The 21,639-nt window shown below is 40.4% G+C and overlaps 1 protein-coding gene across 5 annotated transcripts in view; it reads left to right on the forward strand.

Moving 5' to 3' along the window:
- The window catches only part of ELMOD1 (ELMO domain containing 1), a 44,175-nt gene that overhangs the window by 4,972 nt on the left and 17,564 nt on the right, over positions 1-21,639 (forward strand). For all 5 annotated transcript variants that reach the window (XM_040054946.2, XM_040054945.2, XM_040054948.2 and 2 more), the window contains exons 2-4: positions 10,769-10,863; positions 20,476-20,621; positions 20,773-20,801. In XM_040054946.2, coding sequence (XP_039910880.1) covers positions 10,847-10,863; positions 20,476-20,621; positions 20,773-20,801 — 192 coding nt within the window. In that variant the 5' untranslated portion in view covers positions 10,769-10,846. The remainder of the gene's footprint in view (positions 1-10,768; positions 10,864-20,475; positions 20,622-20,772; positions 20,802-21,639) is intronic.

A 21,639-nucleotide genomic window follows, 5' to 3' on the forward strand; every position in this document is an offset into this window, starting at 1 on the left:
CACTGATAATACTTGCACAGTCATGTTGTGTGCAATAAAAATGGAGCCCCTCAGTACAAAGCTGTCCTGTGGTCATGGAAACTGGTAGGCAGTTATAAGAGCAAGAACAAGTCTCTTATTCTTTCTCCCACTCTGCTCTCAAAAAACCATATCCATATCAACATTGGCTTGGATGTGTGCCATCAAACAGGTTGTTCCTCTGAAACACTAAAATCAATGTGGGGTTTGTTAATTTTGGGCTTGTTAGGCCCTCACGCTGTCAGTGTTAAAGCAGCCTGAGGAGAACAGATGGGTTGAAGGAGGGAAAAAGGAGTTCTTGCTGAACTGAATGAGGAAGGGAAAGAAATGGTGATGCTCCCAGAAGATGACATGGAAAACAGGACATACCATAAGCACAAATTAAGAAAAGGCCACACAACCTACTCCCCACTTTCTCAAGTAGGACTACAACAGTATCTCCAGTGGTCTGAGATAGTCATGTTCTTCTTTGAACCTCGTTTGTCCCGACCAACATGTGCTATTTTGCATGGTTACTGTCTCAAGGACAAGATCAGTTCATTCTACTGAGTTATTATGGGTGTATCTGCTGCAAGGGTTCTGGAAACTCGTTTAATGTAATTCCTTTTAGTTTTTCTATCACTTTGTACTTAGGAGGTTAAGAGAAAGACTATAAAAAATAAAAGTATGCCCACTTTTCTGAGTAGAAAGAGACACTTAAGGAAGATGTTCAGTATTGCAGTGTGTTAAGGATGAATGCTTTACAGCAATCCTGTCAATCATACTGTCCTAGTCTGTCTTCCTCTTTGTTCCTCTTCCCCCTCAGTAATGCTGTTTCAGGAGCAGTTTTCAATGGTCTTCATGCTTCTTCTTTCTCTTTTCTTCCCACGTGGTATTCTCCCCTCTTTCCAGCTTTCTGCTATCAAATCTTTGCTTCCATCCTTTTCTGTCTGAGAGTGGGCGCCCAAAAGAAAGAAAAGGTCTGGTTGAACCAAGCAGGAAGTGGCAGATGGAAGAGCACCACACCACCTTGCACTTCCCTTATCACTCACTTTTTTTCCTCCTTGGTTGAGAAAATACGTTTTGTGCAATTACCACATAAGAATGGTTCCTACGCCATGCTTGAAAGTGTGTTTCATAAGTCTTGCTTAAGAGCTGGTGTGAGTTCATTGACCTTCAAACTATTCTTTCCACCTTTACCTTTTTCAGATCTTCATCGCCTTTTCCTCTTATTTTGTTGTGTTGATGTGGTGATTGTGTTGATTTAGCCCTCATTTTTATGAATGTCTCTGGTTCCAAAGTCCATCATAGCTTTCTCTCTCCACTGCTTGTAGAAGCAGTGGTTGACTTTGATGCTACTTGGAAGTATCTTAAGCTACAGAAAGGTGAAGGGAGTCTTAGTGTGGTCATTTTTACTGTTGTTCACAGCTCTTGTTAATAGAAATAAAAATTTAGTAAAATACTTTATGACTCTTCCAAGTTGAACTGCTACTGGCTGATACGTAGGATTGAGGATTGTCTGGACAATGGATTTGGACATATGCCGTGGAGTGATGATTCTGTTTGTTGGTTTGGTTTGTTTTGTTTTGTTTTTAGTTTGTTTTGGTTTTGTTTTGGTTTGGGTTTTTTTTTTGTATGTGTGTGTTGCTGTTCAAAATTTTTCCCTGAAGAAGGGCTTAAACCTGATCCAACCAGAGAATGGAGGGGCATGGAGTTTGCAATACATATGAAAGAAACTTTAGAAAAGTTTCTAGTTTCTGTGATAAAACAGATGATTTCTTCTACTTCTCACTTCAGACATTGATAAAACCAGAGTGATGTACCCTGCACGTGTCCTTTTGGGCAGCAAATGCATAACCAGAGCTTCCAACAAGGTCATGTACTTGGAGTTGTCCTGATTTCCTACCTCCTGGGATGCAGAATATCTCACTGAGCAGCAACCAGGAAATTCAATTGTAGGCCGTGAAGTTTGCAAAATAACTGCAGTGGAATTTTAGGTCCTCCTGTCTGCTGGATAGGTTTGTTCCTCTTTTGTTGTGGTCCCCCTGCAGGCTGCAGGACCACAGGCAGCAAACAGCTGGTGCAAAACACTTACTATAGGATGCTTATGGTTTCACAAGTGTGGTGTTTCATGACTTTGTCTAACTGGCTGACTGCGTGGTAGGTCATTTTTCTTGAATTTTGTCTTAGTGAAATTGCAGAAGGAAACACAGAAACTCTCATGGATCCTACTTGCTCTGCTCTTACATGTCTCTCTCTCTCTGTGGAAAAGTTGCTACTTCCATGTCAAAGTAATCTGGTGAAATGATGGGAAAATGGCACCACATGCAACAATTTTCTGTTAGATCAGTATGGATTGTGTCCAGTCTTCACCAATTTTCTGCATAAAGGAATTGATTTATGCTCCTCTAGCTCCAAAAGCTGAGTTTGGCTTTTGTCCTGACACCTCTGTTATCCTTAACTTTTTTAGAGGGGAAAGGGCCAGTTAACAAGCTAAATCTCAGTCCTTAGTTTTACATGCTTTCAGGCTGATACTTTGTGTGAGGTTGTATTAATCTTATGGCTGAGTTAACTCTGCTTGGTCCAAGAAAACATAACAGATGTTGGAAAAGCGGGGGAATGAATAGAACAAGAATCTCTGGTGTAAATCTATTGACATTGCAGATCTGTATGTAACCTCTTGATAGAATGATGTTCCTTCCCCACAGACTACTGTTTGTTAGGAATTGATTGGGCTCTAAAGCAAATCTAGGCTTCAGGTAATTTTGGTGGCAAGGAGATACTTCATCTTTGCATTTTAACTTGTATCCTCCACTCATCTCCAGGCAATGGAGTGGCAACCAAGAAGGGAGGGAGAGCAAAAGCACATCAGTCATTCACTTTCAGAAATAGTATTTTTGGGTTTTTTTCTGTGAAACTTCTGCAGTAATTAGTCTGGGAGGTAGCCAGGAAGCTCCTTTGGATTTTATGCATCTAGCCTTGTAGGATTTATTCTAAACTTGAAGGATTTTTTGCTACAAAGTGTGATATTTTATTTAGAACACACTTCCTTGCAATACAAGCTGTCGTACAGTGTGTCTAGCAACAGAGTAAGTGGGCCAGAAACATTCCACTGAAAACCATGTAAACACCTGTGAGCCACCCAGATGAAGCTGCTGCTCTCCTGGATTAATTTGTTACCGGTCAAGTGAAAGTTCATGAGAAGTGACTAAAAATTACGCATTTTTATAATGAATGAATGTGGGGTGGGAGGGAGGAAGTTGCTGTACTCTGAAGGCTGTTTTCAAGCATGAGAACTCCATTTTTAGCTGATATGTCATTTACTCAGTACCCTTCTGGATAAAATACGCTTTCCTCAATATGTAGAGTGAGCTTGTTAAGGATGGACGCACTATAGACAGAGACAAGACTTGGATACTTTAATTCCCGTTGAATTTAGGTATCTGATTACATCTCTAGAAATTTATGGTATTCTGGGTTGTGAAGAGCTTCCTCCATTTTTACCTTTGTATTTATTATTAGAAATAGACTTATTATTAGAAGCAGAATTATTAGTACCCAGCAAAGTCCTCATCAGTCACCTGAAGTGACTTCATATAGTTTTGTCCTTTCTTTCCGTCTTTCAACATTGTAATAGAGCACAGCTAATAGAAATTGAAAAAAGTAGATTATTGTCACAGTTCTGCATGCAAAGTGCATCTGGATGCATGAACATTTCCTGTTTTGGATTTCTGGGATTTAGTTTGCTTTGAACAGTCAGGTAGAGAACCCCAGCCTTTTTCTTTTAAAGGGCAGAGATCTACAGTGAAAGGTGGAGATGCTTCTATGATGCTGAGTTCTGGTTTGATGTTACCTTCATCAAACTGTGAGTTGTCGCTGAGCCAAAATCTTCAGAGGAATTACAGCATGTAGGCTGAATTGAGTGGTTAGAGGTAACTTGCCATGTGAGATTTGACAAGTAAGTTCTCTTGAACCCAAATACAATCCTATGTGACTGTCTCAGGAGAATTGTAAGACCCTCTTGATCCTTCCTTATATTCTCAATGCTTTGAAGAGGCAGTAATGTACTGAAATGCTAAGTTAGAACTACAAAATTAGAGGCTTTCAAAGCACTCTTCTGTAGCTTGAGAGAAACTGGGGGTTTTGTACCCTCTGACTCCCCAGCTCTGCTGTGATTTTTAACCTTTTATTCAGGGCTCTTTTCCTTTTTATTGCTTAATTGTGTGGTATGTGCTTATGCTCACAGGACTAAAGTTCAGTTAAATTTTATTTCATATCTAGCCTTACCCTCACTCTCCTAGTGAAATACAGAGATGTAAAATGTCAATGTGTGATGGAGATTATTACCTGTGACAGTGTGACTGAAGTCTTGCTTATTAGGGTCATCAATCAAGAGTGACATTTTGTTCCAAGATTTTCCTGTAAAGAATGCTTGACTTTGAGTACAGCTTCATCTTAGGCACATAGAAATGAAAATACCCTTCTATACTGAGGTGGGAAACTGAGCTCACACAGAACAAGCATCCACTTTTGATCTCTAAGGTGGCTCCTGCCAGTGGCTGCATCCATTGGAGTCAGTCAAAGCCACTTCTGAGCCAACACAAAACTTTTAAACTGCATGGAACAGGTGACCCGTTCTTGAGACCTTTTCTGGCAGTAGAACCATTTCCCAGGATGTCATCTGAGTTGGAGAGGTCTGAGCAGTGTTGTTGCTGTAACAAAGACCTATAAATGATTATGCAGTTATTGAAATGAAGATCCTCTGGTTTTACTAGTTTGTTTAATACATTTGAAGTGATTTTTATGCCACCTTTGGGCGTGAATGCAAGATGGAAGATGCAAGTGGCTATGTGTCTATTCCATGGGATAGCTGGATAAACAATACTTGCTTAGAATTAGAATGGCTTACCAAACTGGGATCCTAGAGTTTTGGGGTTTTATTTGTATTTGGGGTTTGTGTGTGTTGTGTGTTTGTCATTGGCATGGCTCTTGATAGACTCTCATTCTTGAGCTGTAGGACCATAATATGACTTGTTCGTGGTCAAATTTCAGGGTGGAGGCTTTTGGTGGGAGTGGTGGGGAGAGATGAGAGAGGGAATGATTTTGTTCCATCCTAAAACTAAGCTTGTTTCTTGGGAAACACTGCAAAGTATATGGAGAGGTGGGTAGCTCTTAAACTGATAAAATAGCAGGTGCTTAGGCCCCCCTGTCAGTTGTATCTCTATAGCACTATAGTAGTAAGAGTATTTGGGTATAATGCAGGGTATTTGCAATTACCCCGTGAGAGTGACTGTGGGGGAAGCAGAGAATCAAAGGCTGGAAGGGACCTCAGAGTATCTCTGGTCCAACCTCCTACCCACAACAGGGCCAGCTTTGAGGTCGGGCTTTTCAGGGCTTCATTTATTTGGGGCTTGAAACCTCCAAGTGTCTCTGCGCCACCTGTGCCACTGCCTGACTGTCCTCTTGGGAAAAGAAAATTGCCTCGTATCCAGGCTGAATGTCTCCTCTTTAAGTTTTTGCCTGTTGTTTTTCCCCTTCCTGTCCTGCACTGCTGTAAAGACTCCATCTCTTGACTTTTCAATGACATCCCCGCAGGCACTGGAGGTGCTGTTGTGTCCCTCCAAAGCTGTCCCTGCCTGGGGCTGAACAAGCTCATCTCCCCCAGCCTTGGCCCCATCATGCCAGTGGCCTCTGCTTAACCCTCTTACATTTGTTGGTGTCTTTTGTGTATTTCTGGGGCCCCAAACTAGGCAGTGGCTAAATATGGCCCAGAGTGCTGAGTAGAGGAAGATAATCTCTTCCCTCAATCTACTTACTGGCTTTGCTTGTGTTCATGTAGCCCAGAGTGCTGTTGTCTGTCTTTGCCTCCTGCTGGCTTCCAGCCAGCTTGCTATCCTCCAGGACCTCCAGGGACATTTCATAATGTGTATCCGCTATTCTTCCACTTTCCAATTCTAGTTATCTCAGATTGGTGTTTGAGATACAGAAGCTCTAACATTCCCATCAGCAAAAGAAAAAGGAATATACAGTAGCAAAGCACTTTTGGTGACAGAAGGCTCAATCCTGTTGTCCCTCAGAATTAAATAAGTGTAGGCTTTTGAGGTGAATGAGGAGTAGGTGCCAACCCAGGATACCACTGAAAAGTGGCAACCTGAAATCAACATCATGGTGGTGGTGGTGGTGTTCAGAAGAATGTACTTTAAAACATACTTTAAACTGCAGCAACTGAATTTGAAAATAAATTACTTTGTTTTGGTTTGGTTTTTTTGTAATCTGATGATTCACATAAACAAAGTATTTTATCCAGCCTGCTCACATTAATGTTTCTGATTTTGTTTTCCTTCAGCGCACCTATTCTTTCTTTATAATTGGAATATACATTTAAAAGTGTTTGCAATAATCCAGGTTGCAAATACCCATTAGCTTGCAAAACAAAGATTGTGAAGGGAGCTACTTTGGGTTTATATTTTACTCTGAAAGTATGGTGATTTATATTAAATAACACAGCTTTTCCCTGCAGCTGTATCTGCAGCTTTATTGAAGACAAGCAAAGCAAACCCTCAGCTTTAGATAAAGAGGTGACGTTTAAGGCTTACTCTTGATTTCTTTAAGCCTCCAGCAACTGTTAACCTTTCAGATTGATGCATGTTTTGCTGTAAAACTAAAAAGATCATAGAGTCACAAGAAATTCAAATAGTTGATGTTTATTTTAGGAAAGCATCATTTATGTTTTGAGACAAATCTTGCAATAGTTTTGCTGTTGTATGTGATTATAGTAGTACTGCTTCTGTTCCAAGAAAAGCTGTGGTTAGTTTTAGGAGGGGAAGCTGCTGCCTAGTTTAAAATAAACTGGATGAAACAATTGGCAATGAATGGGTACGTGGGTGTGCTGTTGGAGGGAGTAGGAAGCTGCTTTGTGGAACTGATGTGGTGTGGGATAAAATCCTACAAGCTGAGAACATGAGCATGTGGGAAACGCAAACTTCATCCTCACCCATCATTCTCAATACAGACCCTTAGAACATGAATGAGTCACTTCATGTCAAAGAGCAAACTTCAAACATTGAGTCTGGAGACCTTCTGTAGTTGTAGGTTCAAGCTACTTCTAAGGAGTTAATGGCAGATTGCTACCAAAGTCAAATCTATGCTTTAGACTTACATCAGCTGCATGACTTAAAATCAAGAAAAGCTGAAAAACTGCCTACAGAAGAAAAGAAGTATCTTGAAGGTTCCTTAGTGAGAAAATGTGCATAGAGCATAAAGCTGGAACATTTTCTTAAGCCATAAAAAACCCCACAGCTACAAGTCTGTGAGTGAAACCCTGTAAAAGCACAAACTCAGAGCCTGAGCTCTGAGTGGATGCTGGCTGCTCCCCCGCACCTGCTGGCTCTGGGTCTCCTGCCATCAAGTCCTCATAATTTTGTATTTCAGTCTCTCCAAATCCATAACTGCTGTCAACTTCTCAACTGAATTGTCTAATTGTTGTGGCCTTTCTTTCAACCAACTCATAAACATTTATTAACAAGATTATCACTTGTAGATGAGAATCTTTTTCTCATGTGTCTTTATTTCCTCCAAGTGGACCTTGAAAGCCTTCCTGATCCAATTTGCTGAGGAAGGTCTTTCCTAAAGAAAACAGGAGGCTGGAAGTCAAGTCCTTCTCCCTAAATAAAATGAGTATGTGACTTCTTTGTTTGGGTTGGGTTTTTTTTCTAAGCACACCTGATGGCAAAGGAGATTTTTGTAAATTCTGAATTGTTGATAGAACGTATCATCCTAAGCTAGTTCTTCCTGTTCACTGAGATGCTATAACAACCTCACTGGAAGTGAAGTTTCACTTATGAGAAATCCATTACATTTTGAGATAGAAAGAGATTGGCAGAAATTAGGTCTTCTGGCTCTACGAGTTTATGAATAGTTGAACTTAGCTGTAAATGATGGAAATAATATTTTTTAAGAGTTTAAATACTGTTTTCTTCACAGAAAATCTTTACTGAACTCATCTAGAGGGTCACTTATGGAAGTATATGGAAACAGAGAATGCTGCCCTCCAGTCCTACTTGTTTAAAGATGACTGTAAATTCTCACCTGATTCAACTTCTCAGTTCATCCTGGATGTAAATAGCTTAATGCCATCTGTTTATGTGTGTTCACAAAAATCAATTGTTGCAAGAACCACAGAGCACAGTGTTGATTTCTATCCCTGTACTTAGCAGATGACAGCATTTAGAAAGGCTGTCTGCCATACGCAAAAAATAAACTTTTTACCTTATGAACCAAGAGCCAGCATAGATTCCCTGTACTTTTGTTTGAGCTGGAAGTCTTGCCTCTGGATCTTAAGATCTTAAAGCCCTCTTGTTAATAGAGTCAGGTGGGATTTGATTGCTTTGTGCCTCAGTGGAGTAAACTGCTTTTGAGTCCATGGCCTTCCTATGGACCCAGTTATTAGCTGAGCCTGTACTGTAGGGAGCTGGCTGTTGAACTTGCAGGGTGAAGTCTTTCTCTCCACGCTGAAGGGCTTTGATATTGACTTCTATGGCATCAGGTCTTCAGATGTAAAGTTTTCTGTAGGCTTCCCCACACACATTTTAATTAAAAGGGAGAGAGCAAGGAAAATTTATTCTTGTCATTTCAAGTGTCAGCTTTTGAAGAGATCCAAAATAAATACTTTTAACCACTTGTCATGTCACTTAGTTTTTCTTTTCTTTTCTTTTTTCTTTCTTTTTTTTTTTTTCAATCAACTATCTTCCCTTCAGTTTAGCTTTCTGTGAAGAATACAAGGGTCTCTGAACAGCTACACTGATGCTCTAATTTTTAATGAGCATTGAAAACAGATTTATAATTTATAATTGGCTGGAGCTGGTAACTGTTCTTGAAGAGATAGTATCTTGAAGCTCCTACCTTACCATGCTTGTATGAGCCATTTCTGGCGTTGGGGCAAGTGGAATTTCTCTTCAGTTTAAAGCAATAATAAAAAAGCAGCATAATTTTCAGCAAGGACCTTGGTGAGAATCAAGAAGGAGCTGACCTCAGAGGCTGAGACTAGCATGCACTTTTAAAGGAGGTTGATTTGACAGCTTCTGGCACTTCTGGTGTGTTTCTTACACTGATGCCCTTATAGGTCAAATTATGTGGTGGAGCTTCCTTTGTTCAAGTTGATGTTAAAATGCTGGGACTCAGCTGTGAGAATCTTTCACAAACTATATCTTTTAAACAGCAAATTACTAGACTGGAGAAGGGGAGCAGGTTACATCCCCTCCAGTTTTTGCCTATCTCCTGTGCTCGCTGCCGTAGAAGACCTATCAAAAGCTGTAGCGAGAAGCGTTTGGAGCCTGCCTCTTTTGTTCATTCATGAACCAAAGTTAGCATCTCTCTGCCCTTGCAAGCAGGTGTCACTGCAGCCAGTACCAATTACAGCTGTATTCAGGGGACAGCAACATGCTTCAGCCAGTCAAAAACAATGTAAGTGAAGGAAGCTTTCACAGTTCAGAGATTATATCTTTTTAGCAAGCTGTATGTGATATAATCCAACAAGATAGCTGCATTTTTCTGAACTTAAATGCTTGTTCTGTTCCTATCAGCAGGCAATAGCACAGTATAAAACTTGCAAGTTACAAAGAGGAAGGACTATGAGAACATGGTAGGGCAAGGAGATTTTTATCCCATCATTGCTGATAGGTCACACAAAAGAAAACAGGTGTGAAGTTCTAGATTTCTAAATTTGTGACAAAAGACGTCAGATTTCTTAAGGCCTTCAATACTTTTCATCATACAGTGCTAAGGAAAAAAAAGGCTCTTAAATGATTTCTTAACTACAGAACTTTCATTCAGCCTTTGTGTGTGGTTTGTGCCAGTACAGAGCTTGAAACCATAATCTTGTTCCCTTTAAGTGTTGGATTAAGTTGTCCCAGTAGCAGACCTGTGTAGCAGTGTCCTGTTTTCTGGCAGCAAGTAAAAACGTTTTACTTGCCTTTTACAGAACATTAAGTACAGTCATTTGAGAAGTCTGCATCTTTTAGTCAAGTATCACTTGGATATGAATATTTAGTTTTAGAAACTTAAAGAGGTGGTGACTGGGCAGAGTCTACAGTACACAGGCAGGGTTATGTTTATGAAGTTTCTTCATGATTCTTCCTGTTCCTTGCTGGAACTACCTGGTAATCATAATGAACATTAACCATAGGACGCAAGATCACAGAACCAATGGGTCAACAGTATTTTAGGAACTTTGAATTCAAGAAGTGTTTGGGCAATGCTCTCAGGCATGTGGTGTGACTCTTGGGGTGTCCTGCACAGGTCCAGGAGCTGGACCACATGATCCTTGTTGGCCCCTTCCAACTCATCATATTTTATTGTTCTATGATATGTATTATGCAAATTATGATGAAGAGAGGACTTCTAAGAGCAGAGTGAACTGTCTCTTGAAGCTGCTGCTTGGGAGTTGCTATGAACCAGACCGATGTTTGAAGAACACAAGTGAGTTTGAAACTGTCTAGATACTTCTTCAAGCTTTCTCACTTCTGCATTCTCATTCAAGTTTTTTACTTCTCTGAAAAAGGACATGGGTAGTATAGTCTGGTCAAAGTATCTGCTCAGGCTGAAGTGTGAACACCTTATTATTTTCCATTTTGTTTTTAATGACATGAGACATTTTTTAATGTATTTCCCTTATATTTCCATAGATGTTTGTTTCAAGAGCAATTTTAAAAAAATGAAGTATCCTCTTTCTTTTTTTTCTCTCTGTAAAAAAGTCTTAATTCTATTTCTACAGCACTAATATCACCTGTGAAGAAGAGGCCATCAGTGATCAATATATTACATCTCCAGCAGCACAAACCAAACCATCACCATGAAGCACTTCCTGAGGTAACTGTTCTGTATTTTCTCAAAAGTGTTGAATTATTCTAATTACTTTTATGCTGCAGTGAGCTAAGTGGTTTAGCTCTTACAAGTATTACAGAAGGCGTAAACTAGTTTATACTAGACCGCTTTCTGTTCACCTAGATTTCACTATTTAATTAAAGTAATTTTAATTTAAATTTTATTTTGCAGTTCTTTATAGAAGCAAAGAATATGGGAACTGTCTTGTGGGATTGGAGCAGTGATGTATCAAATTAGTAGTGCCTGATATGTCAGGGGAAAAAAGAAGAAATAGTAACATGGAACAGTGCTTGAAAAATGTCAGGTTTTTTTCCTTTCTGCTCTTGTCCACTGTCTGGGTTTTTGGCATATTTTTTGTGAAAGCAGAGATGCTTGCTGAAGATGTGCAAGTGTTTTTGAAGCTGGTCATGCTCAGTTTGCAGGAGAAATGTCAATTACTTGCTCCTACATATGACTTGCCGTTGTTCCTCTGTAAACCAAGCATAGAATGGGCGACTTGGAGACAACAGATGTAGGTGCAGAAAGCCCATTTGTAATTTTTCTGTAGTCGGTGGAAGGAGTTGAGCACTTCTCAAAACTAATACAGATCAAGAGCTCAATTTGTGTATAAACCAGAGAAATCATATTCTGTCGGTATGGGAGGAACCTTTTCAAGAGGACTAAAACATATGCTTCTGTAAAGAGCATCTGTCACTATATTTTTCTCCCTTTTTAGACTGTTTATAGCAAAGAATCTTACACACTGTGGATATCAGCATCATTACCTCTAGCCTGATCATCTGCAATGATTTTGTTGCCAAGACAGACATAGCTTAAGCATTTCTGTGGAGTGTTTGGGCCACGTTCTTATGTGTCTTGAACCTGCAAAAGGACTCTGTAAGTGAGACACAGAGAGATCAAAAGTATAAAGCAACTATTTGTCTGCTAACATCCACAAAATGCAGCCAAGGCTGAATTGAGCCTTAATTTAAACAGTAGTGTGCTCATTAGTGGTACCTGATAGGCACCAGCCAGGAGGGAAAGAATTGACCCTTGCAGCTCTGTGGCCCAGGTCCTTGGTGGTCCCAAGTCTTACACCAATTCCATTTGTACTGGTCCAGTGACCTGAAAGTTCACAAGCAGCCTGGCTAATATCCCTGTACTGCTTTTCCCCTTTACAGTTTTGTGATACCTCATGTCAGAGCCTTTGTTCTGGAATCCTGCTAATTATTTCTTTCTCAACAGTCCTGCCTGTAAATTTTTTACCATTTTTTCTCAGTACAAATCTGTTCAGCAGCCTGACCCAAGGTCACAAATTAATGCCTGCTGGGATTTGGTTCATGAGTCTTTCATAAAGTGGACTCCACCATCCTGTGAGAAGGATAGGATCCTCTGGCTGGGATCACACAGGGTGTTACACTTGCCCCTATAATGGTCTGGTATTTGCTGAACATAAAGTAATTTTGTTCCCTCCTAATGGAGAAGCTGAGCTGTTGACAACTTTTAAGCTGCCAGCTCTCTTCCTGTTAAAACTGCCTGTTCTGCTCACCTTTGCTTTCCTGGGCCCTTGATGATTTCTCCATGTTGGAGAAAGAGTGCTGTTTTGAATATGTGGGTTCCTGAGGTTATAATGGAGAAACCAGCTTCTACTTCTCTTCATGTTCCTCCTGAAGTCAGTGAATCCTAAAAGATTTGAAAAGTCTTGGTGGTGCTTGATTCTCTTAAATAGTCAAGTGACCTGATCTTCTGAATTGGTAGAGCTTCTGAAAAATAGTTGTCTATCTAAACAGGATAGTCTAGGACTTTGGTATGGAAAGTCCAGTATTACAAATGCTGAAAAAAGTTGGATTAAGGGATGGGGGAGAAGAGAGTACAGAGCACCAAAAATATGAACACAGTGTTGAAATAGGAAAGCTATTTCTATTTACTTACAAGCATCTGGATTTTCTTATATTAGGTTAATCCTTTGACATGAACTGATATGAGTACTATCCTCCCCATATTTTGTAAATACAGAAGAAACCAGAGAGATTAAGAAGCAAAAATTTTCCAAGGAAAGCACTTACTGGGGATAATGAGTTCTGCTCTGTGTGTTGCAACCTGCAGTTGCAGGTTTGTGTGTGGGGAATAAGGCAGTGAAGTGTGGAACTGCAGAGACATAAGTGTGCAAGACAAGGATATTAAGCCTTCCAACTTGGAAATTGGTTGGAAAATAAGTTAATATATATTGTGTCCCCATGTTTGTTACCAATAGCAGCACCTCCTGGGAGCTTAAATCATCTTTAACTGTTTGTGAGGACTGAAATATGGAATTCTGATGGCAGGAACTGGTCAGTGGCACAGCGTTTTCCTTGCTGCACAATGTGGAACAGAGACCAGAATAGCTGATACTGATGGCATAGGTTGTCTCTGTGTTTAAAACCAATGACTTAAGCCTACACAAACTGCAAGTCATTTTGTTCATTGCAACATGGGAAATGCCATAAAACAGCCCTTGAGAGGAACAGGGCTTTAATCTCTGAAGATATGATAGCCTTGACTTTGCTTTCTAAGTAGTGGCAATACTTTACCTGTAGCAACTTCATGCAGCAGATATTCACCTGGAGACCCAAGGAGGACTTGAAAAGCGAATTTCAAATCCAGCTTGCTGTAAGTATTTAGTGAGGTTTAAAGACAGCCCTGGAAATCAAGTCCTATCCCATTGCTCAGAGCAGGGTCAGCTATAGGAGGTTGTCCAGGGCTGCATCCAGACACATTTTGAGCAGCTCTAAGGATGGAGATTCTGCAGCCTTCCTGGAAAACCTGTTCCATTTCTTTAGAATCATAGAATTCTGTAGGTTGGAAAAGACTTTTAAGATGATTCAATCCAAGCATTAACTCAGCTTCTGTGTCAAGTCAAATGTAGCATTAAACCATGTCACCTGAATGCCACATCTGTGTTTCCTTTAAATATCTCCAGGGATGGTGATTTCACCATCTCTCTGCACAGCCTGTTCCAATGCTTGACAATTATTTTTGTGAAGAAATTTTCAATGATTTTTCAATCTAAACCTTCCCTGGCACAAATTAAAGCTCTTTTTTCTTGTGTTGGGAAAAGAGAATGATCCCGACCTTGCTGCACCCTCCTTTTGGGCAGTCGTAGAGAGCGATGGATTTCCCCCTTAAGTTTCTCTTCTCCAGGCTGAACACCCCCAGCTCCCTCAGCTGCTCCTCACAGCACTTGTGCTCCAGACCCTTCCCCAGCTCCGCTGCCCTTCTCTGGACACGCTCCAGCCCCTCAATGTCTTTCTTGCAGTGAGGGGCCCAGAACTGAACACAGGATTTGAGGTGTGGCCTCAGCAGTGCCCAGGGCAGGGGGACGGTCACTGCCCTGCTCCTGCTGGCCGCACCACGGCTGATCCAGGCCAGGATGCCATCGGCCTTCTTGGCCACCTGGGCACGGCTGGATCATGTTCAGCTGCTGCTCACCAGCACCCCCAGGTCCTTTTCCAGCAGGCAGCTTCCCAGGCACTGCCCCCAGCCTGTAGTGCTGCCTGGGGCTGTTGTGACCCCAGTGCAGGACCCGGCACCTGGCCTTGCTGAACCTCATACAATTGGCCCTGGCCCTTTGATCCAGCCTGTCCAGACCTCTCTGCTGGGTCTTCCTACCTCTCGAAGATCATCACTCCCACACAACTTGGTTGGAGAGAGAGTCTGTCTATTAAGAAGACCAGTAGCTGGAGTAACCCTAAATCCCTAAATTTAGCCTCTTGTGCTCATATTTCCAATTCAAGGTGATGGCCAAATGAAAATAGTTGGTCTTTTCTTTTTCAGCTTTCTCTGATACGAATTATTTCTGACATCTGAAATATTACTTATGAAAAATTAAAACTATTTCTCAGTTAAATACTTAATCTTTCAGGGCTTTCTCTTTTTGTTGTAAAGGGGTTCTGAGAAGTCTGTCAGCAATACTTCTCCTTAGACTGTAATTTATCTTAAACATCTGAAATAATAACAACTTGGAGAACCAACTGTAGTAGACAGGTTTTTTTTCAGTAAATCCTAGAAATCTGTCATCTTCTCTTGCTCTACTGCAAATAAATCTGTACGCTCTAGCCAATTTTAAGTGTACTGGAATCATCAGATAAAATGAAAATCAAATCAGCAAACAGCAAGAGTAGTGAATGTATAGAAAGCTGCTGTTAAAAACTATTCGTATGTCTTCTCTAGTTGCCACAGTGAGTTGCTCCCTTGTCTAAATGGGGAGATAGGGTGGATTTCAGTTGTCAAGTCTGCAAAGGCACAGAATTAAAGCAATTTCTTGTGTTGTTAAGGAGGTAATAGCAGGTCTGCCTATGGCAGATATGGTGATTGGTACCTCACTTCTTGGTTGACCTTGTATATACAGTGTAAATTATGCAGATAAACCAAAGATAGTCAAGTTAATGACCTCCTAACAGGGTTGTATCACTTGCTTACTCACCCATTTGGACAGCTTATCGGCCATGACTAGTGTGCCCTTGACTTCTCAAGCCGTAACTAGAATTCTTAGAAAGGAAGTACTGATGTGTAATGCACTCTTTTCTGAGATGAGTATGTCCTTTAGGAAAAATAGTTGTGTAAAAATCTTCAGTATCCATAGGATCTGAAACGACACACAGGAAAGAAAATTATCTGTAAGTATGCTCAGTGACTTTCATTTCATTCTTTTAAACTAGTGGGGTTGAGGGGGGGTGAATTTTTTGCTTTGGCTTAGGGTTGGGATTTGTGTTTGTTTTGTGTTTGGATTTATTTTTTTTGTAAGACTGGGTATTTGTTTGCATGTTTGTTTGTTTTTGTTTCTGGGGTTTTCTTGCTTTCACCCCTACTTGAAGTCCAGTAATTAGCCTGGAGTATCTAGATGAAGCTTTCATTTTACCTAGAGTACCTGTATTTGTTACTATCTCTGAAAATATGAAGATTCTGAAATTACTGAGGCTGGGAATAAGCACCTTCTATTTTATTAGCTTCAGAAATGTTGCACAGTAATTAATTTCTACTTCCCTTCAGGAAGTACTTTATGTTGCGTTAGACATACATCTTTGTATTTAGGTGAACAGATTACACAGTAAAGAGCTTCACAGAAATATTAGCCAACTTTGGAAAGTTTTGCACAATTATGCTTCTGACAGTTTATCATGGAGAAGGCTGTGCTTATCTCCTAGAGCCAGTCACCTTTAAATAAAAAGCCAGATTTCATGAAAATGTGATGTCATACTGTCATTGCAGAGAGGTGTAAATTCCAATAGCCATCGCATTTGCCATTTTAATCACTGTCCCAGCATCAGCTGGACTAGTGGAGGGCAAACCTGGAAAGCCCTTGTTGAAAACCACTTATGTCCTTCCCTTTGCAGTGTTGGGGTGTGAAACCACATGCTCAGTGCTCTCTGCTGGTTGCTGCCATGTGCTTTCTTTCCCCAGGCAGAGCAGCACATGCTGTGGAAAATAGAGGCACCGTCTCTGCTGCAGCAGTACTCTTACTTTGTGCTGGTTTTGGCTCTTAAATTTTTCCCTGCCTTGCAGGATCTGAGCAATTGTAGAAACCTCTTTCTTTGTCTGCTTTGTCATGGAAGAGAGCTCTCCAGAATCTCTTCTAAGCCTCATTATTGATGATGGAGATTGGTTGCTTGATTGGTTTTGCCTTGCAGCATCCTTGGCAAGGGAACTGAATGTTAATTTGACATCTTACTATACAGTTTTTTCTTTGTTTTGCATGAATAAATGTTTATATGAACTGTTTTAACATGTGTGTAAACATGCAGGTCTAAACAGCCGCTTGGAATACAGGATAGGAAAGGAACTTGGATTGAAATAGGAAGGAGTAGAGTGTGAGTCCCCGAGGAACACCTTAATTTCTGTGATACGTCTGTTCTTAGATCTCACCTCAGGATCTGAAATAATGCTGTACATGACCACATAAACTATTTTCTGTGCTGAGAAACCTGCAAAGGGAAGCAGGTGGAGAAAAAACCCACGAAATAAACAAAGAAGAAAAGCAAACTAAAAAAAACAAAAAACAAAAAACAGAGGAGACTGAGTGCAGAGGAGGTTTGAAATTTAACAAACCAGAAATTAATGCCACTGCGCCACAGTCAAAGCACCTGGCTGTGCTTTTGGGGGGTTCCTGTTCATGATACACTGTGGGTTTTTTTTCAGTGCATAGGGGCTAACATAAAACTTGCCTGGAATAATCACTAGTGTGCTTTTATTACAGGATTTCTGCAAGCAAGAATTCCCTTTTATAAACAGCTTGCGATACTTTTTATGTCTTTTATGTTACGCATGGAAGGTTTCAACTATTGTAAGCTTGACATGGATGAGTGGTAGGAAACTGAAGGTACCCACAAAGGCTAACTTTCTTATATAAGCTACCTAGTCAAAATTAGTGTGTGTTTGGTTTATTAGTAATAGCTGCTAAGCATGTTTTAGTGAGTCATAGAGGTGTGTGTGCTTGTGTGCTGTACTGTCATGTTTTAGTAGATGCATTTTTATTAATCTTTGTGCAAACCACAGCCAAAGCAGAATTTTTGTGGAGAAAGTGGTTGCAATTATGTGGTCACAGCTCTATCCCATTTGGAGTTTTTCCTTCGACTTGCAGGTCTGATTGAGCCTAAGGCAAAAATATGTAATTCAAATGCACCTGATACCTTCCGTCCTCCTAAGTCCCCAGAACTTATCCACAACACACAGTATTCAGTTATCCACAATATAGTATTCAAAACATTTTTTAATGGAATGGATTGTCATGTTTCAGCATTGGAGGCAACTAAGTATAGGCATGAACTTTCTTAAAGGACGTGTGGTTTTTATAGGAGCTATCTTGCTCATTAGAAGGAAATCTTACATAGGCTGTTAACATGAAGTGAGTCTTTCCTCTCATCTTCCATATAAATGAGCTCTCTGTATTTTTTTGTTTTAAGAGACCTAACGTTTGGAAACAAAACACACCAAAAGAGGGCAACTCTAATTCCTACTACAAATATATGATGAAAATGCAGGATTTTGTTTTACCATACTCCACCTTCCTGTTTGGTGTTTTCCTGTGCTTTTAGCCTGACTACAGAGCTGAGTTGTGCTGATGAAACTAAGGAATGGCTATAGGTTATATTTGAATTCTTCTTCATCTAGTGGAGGTGTCCCTGTCTGTGACAGGAGGTTTGGAACAAGATGATCTTTAAGGTCCTTTCCAGCCCAAATCATTCTTTGTTGATTATTCTACTTCTGCCTGTTGGAAACGTAAAGAACGGCTGCTTGATGATGGCCTTACCTCCTGGTGTTGTTCTTAATACTGACAGTGATAACCTGCTGTGAAGCACAAATTAACTCCTCACAGTAGTGCATTCTGGCATGTCTTGAATCAGGGATGAGGGAGTACCCAAAAACTTTGATGTCACATCTGAAACTTCTTTCTTGTTTAAAACTTGGTTACATCATGGGACTGATTCCTCATTCTTTAGGTGTCAATTTGTATCTAAAATAGAGGCTTCCTGTTGGATTAAACAGAGAACATTTGCCTGCACACAGGCATTTGGGAGTACTAAGTGAATTAACTAAAAGTCTGAAGATAAAGTAGATGCTTTTAAAGCATTTTAAATACTCGTATGGATGTTTTCCATTTAGACATAAAGTGCCTTTAGTTCCCATAGCTTAATCCCCCTTCAGAGATGATTAAGCTGAAGCCAGCATAAAGCAGATTAAACTCCTGTGTGGACATTAACACGCTTTAATTCATCTTCCCTTCCTCCTTCTACACCATGCCCTTCAGGAAGTTTTTAGGAAGTGATGAAGCTCTTCAAGTGTTACATACATACATATACATATTTATAACTGATTTGAGTATCTGAAATTCAGTGTTTTGAAACAATCATTGCAGTCTATTGAAAAGGATAATAGAGTCTCCTAAGAAATAACTGTCCTTTGAAAGCATCAACAACAGAAAATAATGGGCTAATGATGAATATGCATACACACAGGCTTAGAACATATTGTGAATATTTATTGGTAAGCTAAAATAACAAAATTATATTGATGTTTTGCATATAATATAATCACAGAATATGATCACAGAGAGGGTGAGATTGGAAGACACCTGTAGATGTCATCTAGTCCATTCCCCTGTTCTAGCACAACCATGCCCAAACAGCAATGTTACTACCACTAGTTCTCTGCATTTTGTCTTTTATGAGGTGTGTTTCTGAACTCAGGGACTGTGGGTGGATCCATGTGTACTCCAGGAGGCTGACAGATAGTTTGGTAATGTGGAAAGATCTGTGCCATCATAGCCATAGAAACAAGAAAGATAACTTAGGTCCAAATAAGTTGTTTCCCATTAAAATATGGGTTCAGGGTGTTTTATGTAATTGTGGTTGCAATATACGGGCTTTGGTAGCAGCTGTAATGCTAACCAAGTTTAAAATACAGTGTTTCTTATGTATGCAGCCTTTTTCAGGCTTTTGTAGGATCCCAGTTGAGCCTGGGAGGGACCTTAGCAGGCCTCCAGTTCAACCTCTGTCTCACAGCAGGGTTAGCACTGAGGCCAGACTGGGCTGCTCAGGGCTTCTTCCAGTCCAGGATTAAAAAGTGAGGAAGGAGACTACACAGCCTCTCTGGGCAACCTGTGCCACTACCTGACTGTCCTCAAGGGGAAAAAGCTTCTCCTTGCAAGGCTGATTCTCTAGTGTTTCAGCTTAAGGCTGTTGTCCCTTGTCTACTGGCCCTGCATTAAGAGCCCAGCTCTGTTTCCTTCAGGATCTTCCCACAAGCGCTGGGGGCTGCTCTTAGATCCTCCTGAATCTTTACTTCAGGTGGAACAAGCCCAGCTCTCCCTGCCTCTCTTCACAGGGTTTGTGCTCCAACCCTACCATCTTCACTGAAATACTTCCAGTTTGTCAAAGTCCTGTCTTCTGTTGCTGGGGCTCAAAACTGGTTGCAGTAGCTACTTAAGGACTTGGCTTACTGTCAGTTCTGTACTTTGAGAAATTGTGCAGCATCAGTGCTGTGTAACAGTGGGTCTTGGGAAGAACTGGCAGTCCTCAGAACAGGTTCTTAAACTCCTTTTCTCCTGAAAGGGGAGAAGCTTTGATTGCCTTGATTTTCCCATTTAGGGACATGACATGAATGCTGTCAGGATGTCAAGTTTGTCAGGATAACCAAGCACTCTGCATGGTGCAGGTGATTGCCGAGGCAAAACTAAGCCAGGGTGTAATGTCTTCTTGGGTTCTCAGCATCCATTATATCAGGGTGAGCTGTACTCCCTTCTCGTGAAGTCCTGTTTCCCCAAAGCATTGGTAGGAACTATACAGCCTTTTATGTTAAGAGGACAGAGTTTTCTCTAAGTACTCTTTTGAAAACTCTGGAGTTTACTTATTCTGTGCTTCTAGTTTTGTTGCTTTGTGTATAGGTTGTTTTGTTGGCTAATATTAAAAAGCACAATTTAACATTTACCAGCAAAAATGTTTTTAGCGTGATTGCTGCTTTTGCTCTAAAGGTGCTCTTGGGCAATGGGAATTTGGGGTGAGGAATTACTTGCTGTTTGAGTTGTGACGATGTTGAAACAAATTCTGCTCCAGCCTCTTATTTTCAGGCTTCTTCTTTTGCCAGGATGTTTGTCCAGGTATGCCTGTACTTCTACTGCAAATGCTTGTGGCGCTGCCTGAAATTCGTGGTCAGGAAACTAACAGGTCAATGTGAATTGCAAAGGATCTGTTACAATACCAAACCTGGAGCTGCCAGAACGATGAAAATAGGTAACTGCAATATACTTAGTCCTGCATGCCTTTGTAACTTTCTGCACATGCTAAAAATGGTATCATATTGTTATTAGAAATAAGTTGTTAAATTGATCCAATGTAAACACGCTTGTTTGACATGATGCTTTCAAATACTGTTCCCTTACAGAGGCATCCCTGAAAGGTTCCAAAAGTAAGGTGAGTGAAAGATCTCATTATTCACCTTTTCTGTTGTGTCCTGTGCTGTTGGTTTGTTCAGTCTGCTGTTTGCTCACCCCAAAAAAATCTCTTTAAAGTTTGATATGATTTTACATGAAAGCCATTTTCCACCAAGGAGGTTCTTGTGTCTGCAATAGCAGTTGATCTTGCAAAGTTGTGTAGTGTCCCGTGTTCCAAGGACAGGTCCACTGTGGCAATGACGGAATTAAGGGAGCAACCCGCCATGGTGGAGATGATGACAGTGAAATGGTGTGATTTGGGGGTTCTTGGCTTGATTCCTCATCCTATTTTAGAATATCTGTAATCTGCAGTCAGTCACTTGAAAATTTAGAAAAAAGAAGTCAGGTTTTTTGTCCAGAAAGCAACTTTCCCAACTTTGTTCTCTTTTCCTTTTAAATACATTGATGGAAAAAAGCCTCTTTCACTTCATCCTTTTATCCAGTGGTTGTGTTAACCTAAGTTCTTCCCTAAGGCGTTTGTGTGTATGTTAAATAACATCCTTCAGCCTTTAAATTCTCTGTCACAAGAGTCAGTGATGTTGAAAAGCTTACCTCAGCATTAGTAAAAATGGTGTCATGTAGCTCTTAATTCAGCATTGTATTTCCAAATGTATTTCTAGCACAAACAGAACAACAGAATCTTATTTAAAAGCTTGCATTTAAGCAATTGTGAAGTCTTGAGACAAAGCCCAAGAAATTTCAGCCTCTTAAGTTTTCAGATGGTATGTTGGTTTTTGAATACTGAACCCTCAGGGGCATTTCTACAGATAGCAGTTATGTGAAAGAAGAGAAAGAGCATTTTGCTGCGTTACTGGAAC

Source organism: Hirundo rustica, chromosome 2 (genome assembly GCF_015227805.2).
Source record: "Hirundo rustica isolate bHirRus1 chromosome 2, bHirRus1.pri.v3, whole genome shotgun sequence".
In the NCBI taxonomy this organism is placed as follows: Eukaryota; Metazoa; Chordata; class Aves; order Passeriformes; family Hirundinidae; genus Hirundo; species Hirundo rustica.